The sequence below is a fragment of the Coffea arabica genome, chromosome 6c (genome assembly GCF_036785885.1).
Source record: "Coffea arabica cultivar ET-39 chromosome 6c, Coffea Arabica ET-39 HiFi, whole genome shotgun sequence".
Lineage (NCBI taxonomy): Eukaryota > Viridiplantae > Streptophyta > Magnoliopsida > Gentianales > Rubiaceae > Coffea > Coffea arabica.
Window position 1 is genome coordinate 17,968,835 of NC_092320.1, and position 6,844 is coordinate 17,975,678.

General features: G+C 39.1%; 1 protein-coding gene across 1 annotated transcript; it reads left to right on the forward strand.

Annotated features, from left to right (window-relative positions):
• The first annotated feature begins 353 nt into the window (after window positions 1–353).
• LOC140004594 (MDIS1-interacting receptor like kinase 2-like) lies at window positions 354–4,352 on the forward strand. Its single transcript, XM_072053192.1, has 2 exons — window positions 354–2,875; window positions 3,089–4,352. Exons 1-2 carry the CDS (start codon window positions 1,366–1,368, stop codon window positions 3,484–3,486), a joined length of 1,908 nt encoding a protein of 635 aa, XP_071909293.1. The 5' UTR covers window positions 354–1,365; the 3' UTR covers window positions 3,487–4,352.
• Window positions 4,353–6,844: the final 2,492 nt, after the last annotated feature.

Sequence of the window (6,844 nt, forward strand, 5' to 3'; positions counted from 1 at the left end):
GCTACAATTAGATTTTTTTTTTTTTTTATAGAAATCTGTCCTTGGAATTTATAATTTACTCTTTAGCACAAAGAGCAATAATTAGATTCGAGAACCATGTGAAGATGATGGGGTGTGTTTTTAAAAAAAAATTTTCAAAAAAAAAAAAAAAGGTTGTGAATAATTTCTTTCCGATTGAACCGCTTTTGGCAAAGGTTACCAAATCTAACTCTGATTTTTTCTCAAAAGTGGAATCAACTCAGGACCACAAATGCTGCTGACTGCACTGCATTCCGAGTCTTCCAAATTAAAATGCGTGTATCACATTGCTTTTAACAATCCGTGGGAAAGATACAGATTGGAAAGACACTACTGGCCTGACTCCCTTTTAAGTGCGAGTCTTTCAATCCAGACTACTTAATCAGGGCGGGCGGCGGGCGCTTACATTTCATCTATCTTATCTTAATTACGGTCTTTCATAGTACTATAGCATCGATGGATGTTGGATGCAGCGGAGTTGTTCTTCTCATGATACTGGCTATTGCACCAGTTGCAGTAGCAGCAAAGGAGTCTGCTGTGAATTTATTGGAAGCTAAGGCACTGCTCCAGAGTGGCTGGTGGGGAGACAGTAGTGCTACTGCAACAAACATCTCTGCCCACTGCCACTGGTCTGGTATCATTTGCAACGATGCTGGTAGTGTTACCGAAATACTACTTCCAAACTACGGAATTCAAGATGAGTTGACAAATTTCAGCTTCTCTTCTTTTCGGAACCTGGTTAGACTAGATCTCAGTCGAAATGGTCTTTACGGAGCCATCCCACATCAAATAGGTACACTCTCCAAACTCGCCTATCTCGATTTGTCTTTCAACAAACTTGAAGGTGAGCTTCCGTCTTCTCTAGTAAACCTTACACAACTAGCACATCTCGATGTTTTTTGGAATTCAATTGACAACTTAATTCCTCCATATATCGGAAACTTGACAAACTTGGTTACTCTAGACTTGAGCCTCAATTCATTTTTTGGTCCCATTCCTCCAACTCTTGGTCAATTGTCCAATCTAGACTCCCTTGACCTCAGCAATAACAACTTCAATGGAACGATTCCTTTAGCTCTTTGTCGTTTGACAAATCTTTCCCGATTATACATTCACTCGAATCCCTTAATGGAAAGATTTCTCCCAAAAGAAATAGGAAATTTGAAGAGTTTAGTTGAATTAGACTTGAGTAACAGTAGATTTTCTGGCAGCATCCCTCCAACTCTTGGTCAATTGTCTAACCTTGACTCCCTTGACCTCAGTAATAACCACTTCAATGGGACGATTCCCTCAACTCTTTGTCGTTTGACAAATCTTTCCCGTCTATAAATTTGCTCGAATCCCTCAATGGGAGGATTTCTTCCAAAAGAAATAGGAAATTTGAAGAGTTTAGTTGAATTAGACTTGAGTAACAACAGATTTTCTGGCAACATTCCTCAAACTCTTGGACAATTGTCCAACCTCGACTTCCTTGACCTCAGCAATAATCACTTCAATGGGACAATTCCTTCGGCTCTTTTTAATTTGACAAATCTTTCCCGACTAGATATTCACTCAAATCCCTCAATGGGAGGATTTCTCCCAGAAGAAATAGGAAATTTGAAGAGTTTAGTTGAATTAGACTTCAGTGACCTTAATCTTTCAGGTGCCCTTCCTTCAGCTCTTTGCGGTCTAACCAAACTAGTATCTCTTTCAGGTGCTAAGAATCAAATATATGGTTCCATTCCCTCTGAAATAGGAAATTTGAAAATTTTGAAATATCTCGATCTTGGGTCCAACCGGCTGACTGGTCAAATCCCTTCGAACCTTAGCAATCTGCCGTTTCTACAAATTCTAGATCTTTCCTCAAACCAACTTACAGGCCCAATTCCTACCCAATTTGGCGATGACATTCTTAAATCCGAGTGGTACCTTTGGACTTTGGATCTTTCCCACAATATTCTCTCTGGCACTGTCCCCTCATCTCTTCTGCGACTGGGCAACGTCGACCTGTCCTATAATACTTTGGAAGGTGAACTTCCGTGCGAGCTTGTCATTGAGTTTGGTTTAGAAAGATTTGCCGGCAATCCAGGCTTGCGTCACGATTCCACTCTTTGTGGCGCATCTCCTTCTGTTGTGGGAAACCATAGACATCACACCCCATACTACATCATAGGTCTTGGCGTATCCTTGGGGGCGTTCTCATTAATTGGCGGATTAGCAATTTATATCTTCTGCAAAACCAAAGTCAAGAAAGTGGAAGTTGAGCTGATAGACAATAAACACGGAGACATGTTTAGAATTTGGAACTATGATGGAAATATGGCTTATGAAGACATAATTAAAGCAACCAATGATTTTGATGTCAGTTATTGCATCGGGACAGGGGGTTATGGCAGCGTGTACAGAGCTCAGTTGCCAAGTGGGAAACTAGTGGCTTTGAAAAAGCTTCACCGTTTGGAAGGCGAGAATCTGAATTTTGACAAGAGCTTTAGGAATGAAGCCAACATGCTATCTAAAATCAGGCACAGGAACATTGTAAAGCTCTTTGGATTCTGTCTGCACCAGCGATGCATGTTTCTGATTTATGAGTACATGGACAGAGGAAGCTTGTTTTGTATCTTGAGAGATGAAAGTGAAGCTGTGGAGCTGGATTGGGTTAAAAGAGTGAATTTGATCAAGGGCATTGCCGGTGCATTGTCCTACTTGCATCATGATTGTGATCCGCCAATCATTCACAGGGATGTATCAAGCAACAACATTCTTTTGAATTCACAGCTTGAAGCAACTCTTTCTGACTTTGGAACTGCGAGGATTTTGGAACTTGATTCATCGAATCAAACAGTCATTGCAGGCACCTTTGGCTACATGGCACCAGGTTGGTTACCTTGCTATCCCAGAACACTTCTTCTTTTCACCTTGTTTTTCATATTTTCTTGATGCACATATTAGGCATAACTTTCAAGGACAAAAAAGAAAAAAAAAATTCTTCCAACTGAAACGTTTTTTTTTTGTTTTTGGAATAGTAAGTCTAGAGTTGTCCAGTTGAGATTAACTTTATTTTAATCCAAATATATACTTGTCAATGCAGAGCTAGCCTATACCATGGTGGTCACCGAAAAGTCTGATGCGTATAGCTTTGGCGTTGTGGTGCTGGAAACGCTGTTTGGAAAGCATCCACAAGATTTCCTTTCCTCCTTTTCATCACAACCCAATGAACCAACAATGCTGAAGGATCTTCTTGATGCCCGTCTGCCCCCTCCGACTAACCCTTTGGTGGTTCGTAATGTGGTTTTCGCAACAGCGTTAGCCCTGGATTGCATCAACGCAAACCCGAAATGTCGACCAACAATGCAGCAAGTGGTGAACCGATTTGAAGTGGGCAGGCGAGAATCAACTAGGCCTTTGCACACCATTGCTGTGAATCAGCTTGTTAGTCCAGTATTTTCACTGCGTGACCAAAACCACACAGATGGACAAGTGGTTTAAGCACTACAAATGAATTCCAAGTGGATATCTCTGCCGTCATCCAATTTTTCTGTCCATGTTTTTACCTAAACAACTTTGACATCTGGTAGGAAACAGAATAAGATCGTGCTTTGCAAAATAGAAACTTGACCAACCACTTAGATTGCTACATACTACCATTTAGTGTGCTAATGAAAATAAAGGGTACTAATTAATGAACAAGTGCTTGGATTCCCGGTAGTTCATCAATTGAGGAAAACGCTGGTGATACCTTATTGCTTCCTGGATTTTTAAGCTAACGTGTATAATAGCTTAAGAAAACGTTGTGCAATTAAAGAAATTCTGGAGCACACGAAGGAAAACAGGAAGTTGATACGGGGAGGTGGTCGTTGGGTATTTGCGTTGTTTACAGAATGGTTGGTAAATACGTTGTATTATTGGTTGGGTTTTCACAATTGGGTGCCTTACAGATGGTTGATGATACTGTTACACCATATGTGAACCAAGGAAAATTATGATACTGTTTACAGATGGATATTCCTCATACGCATTCAGAAACTGCTTCTAAGAGTAGAACTGATAATTTGAGTAATCTTGACCTTTCTTCATATGTGAACCAAGGAATGCCTCTGCCTGGATGTATCGTTCACCAAGAAACCTAGTCTCATGTTTCTGGTAGATTGGATGATCAAAATGGTTCTTGCAAATATACTTTTAGAAGAAATTGGAGGCCACCTTCTGGTTCATTTGTCGCCAACGATCCAGTTTGACCTGCTTGTGGAAGAAATTGGAGGCCATGATAAATGAATGCAGAATCTGTAGAATGCTGTAAATGAATGCTAGCAAAGTTTTATCAATTAATGCGTATATTGCTCCTCATAGTCGAATCGAAATAGTGATGCCTCCCTGTTGACAAATTGATCATCTTATATTAGCTTTTGGAATTTGAAACTTCTTTTCTGGTTGCTTGTTGACATCTGGATGATAATGTTTCCCAGAGGTTAATACCCTTGGTTTCTGGACATATTTACAGTATCCGGCATGTCCTTTTTTTATGATTACTAGCACTGATAGGGTATAATTTGTTAGTAATTTTATTATTGATTTTCCCTTCTATCCCTGACAAATATTGTGTTAATTGCTGATATTTACTCATATTTGGTATTTGGAATCAATTTCAGGAGTAAAGCAGAAAATTACCAAAAAGGAGGGACTTGTATGGAAAAATGCAGACTTCTAAGGGCCTCAACCTTTAGGTCCTTGAATTGGTGGGGACCACAAGCTAGTACAAGGCATTTAGTCATTTGGGCTTTTCAAAGAAAGCAACGTAGAGAGACTTGGAACAACAAGTACTTTGGAGGTTTTGTCCACATGTGCGGGGACCACGGATAAGAAGCATGAGTCATTTGGACTCTAGGAAAAGAAACGTACAAGATTTTGAATTTGGTGTGGGGACCACTAGAGATAGCATTAGACTTCCTTTTGGCTTTAAAAAGGGAGAAACGTACGAGAGGTTTATCAATCAATAGTTTTAGTTTAGGCTTTTAGAATAGTTTTAGTTTTCTTTTCTTAGCTCGTTCGCATGGTTGTTCTCCATTAATGGAGGACTAACCTCTTAATTCTAGTCAAGGGGACAACTGAAGATTTGGTTCAACAATTACTGTGAGATCTAGTTTATTTTAATTGCTTCCTTAATTTATTGGTATTTATATGTTTCCTGCTTTTAATTGCTATACCTCATGTGAGTGATTGAATAGATGCGCAATATTTAATTATTCATATAGGCTATTTTGCTAAATAGGGGTAATTGAATCCGTAATTGTTCGTTATCTCTATCTCAGTAGCAACTGGCGTAATTGGGTTTATGTCAGGGGAACATACGATCTAACTTAAACAAACCCTCGTAGCGTGTTTGTTAGTTAGGATTGGGCCTTTCTAATTATTAATGCAATCTAGAAATTAAATCCTACGGTCGTACCTAGGGTTATTTTTGGGTTAGAAAAATAGCTAACGGTCGTACCTTAGCTATCGAGAAATTAAGGAAGGGTTGGTTGTTTACCGCGTGCATGACAACTATAACTAATCTATTACTAAATGTTGGAATTATATTTGAATCGATGATCAGTTGCATGAACCATTTCTGAAGTGTACCCTTGGCTAGAGTTTCTCCAATTATTTCTTTTAATTAATTATTTTCTGCAGTTAATTTATTTAGTTAGCATTCAATCCAAAACCCCCCCATACTTTGGACTCTAGAAGAAACGAATTATCCCCAGTCCCTGTGGATTCGACCCTACTCACCGCTATATACAAAATCTGTATTTTTCTCGAGTAGGTATTTATTATTGTACAGGTTCGGCACCTGTCAATTTTTGGCGCCGCTGCCGGGGACTGGTGTCAGATTAATTTGTTTCTTTTTGAGTTAATCTTGTTTTCATTTTTTTTTAATTTATTTTTCTCTTATTTTTTTTTATTTTTTATGGCTGCTAACATTCCATATTTTGATGATAGACTGGACTTTGTTCCTGAATGGGGTTATGAGACTCATGTTTTTCCTAATGATCAATGGGCTGTTGCAAATTGTGGAACTTATTTTGACTCAGGTTATTCAACTGACACATGCCCCGTATTTCAAGATAATTTAAGTACTCCACTTGATACTTTTGGAGATTTTCCACCCCAATATCAAACGCAGTATGACCCTTATTCAAACGGGTATGATCAAGAATGGTGGGATAATTCCAATTTTGATTATACGACGGGGCCAATGGATTTTTAACAGCAAGAGTCTCAGCAATCATCCTCCATGTCAGGTATGTCTCTTGAAGAAATGATAGGTTTACTAATTGCTAATTCAAATTGATTTCATCAGGAGACACAAGCGAGCCTAAATCGATATCATCAGAAGACACAAGCGAGCCTTCGCGACCTAGCGGATCAAATGCGTCAATTGACATCCAGGATAGATCGATTGGCTTCTCAAATGGAAGAATTGCCCGCACAAACCAATATCAATCTTGAGGAAGATGAGAGTGCAATTGTCCGGCCAAATGACATGGAACTGCAAGAGTTTCAAGAAAACGGATTTAAAGATGCAGTTGAAAAGGAAGCTGAAGTGCAAGAAATGAGACTCCAAGATCAACTCGTTCAAGTGAATGAATCCAGTGAACAATCTCCAAATGCGGTGACATCTTCTCCACTCCTTCATCAATATTCTCCTGACTCTTATTTTTCAATTCCTGTTAACGAAATTGACTTTATTATACCAGACAATTTTGAATTTCATGACAGGAATAAATTAAGAGTGGCGATGGCGAGATATCTTGAACCAATAAATGCAAGTGAGGGAGGAATGATTGGAGAATGCAAATTATCATCG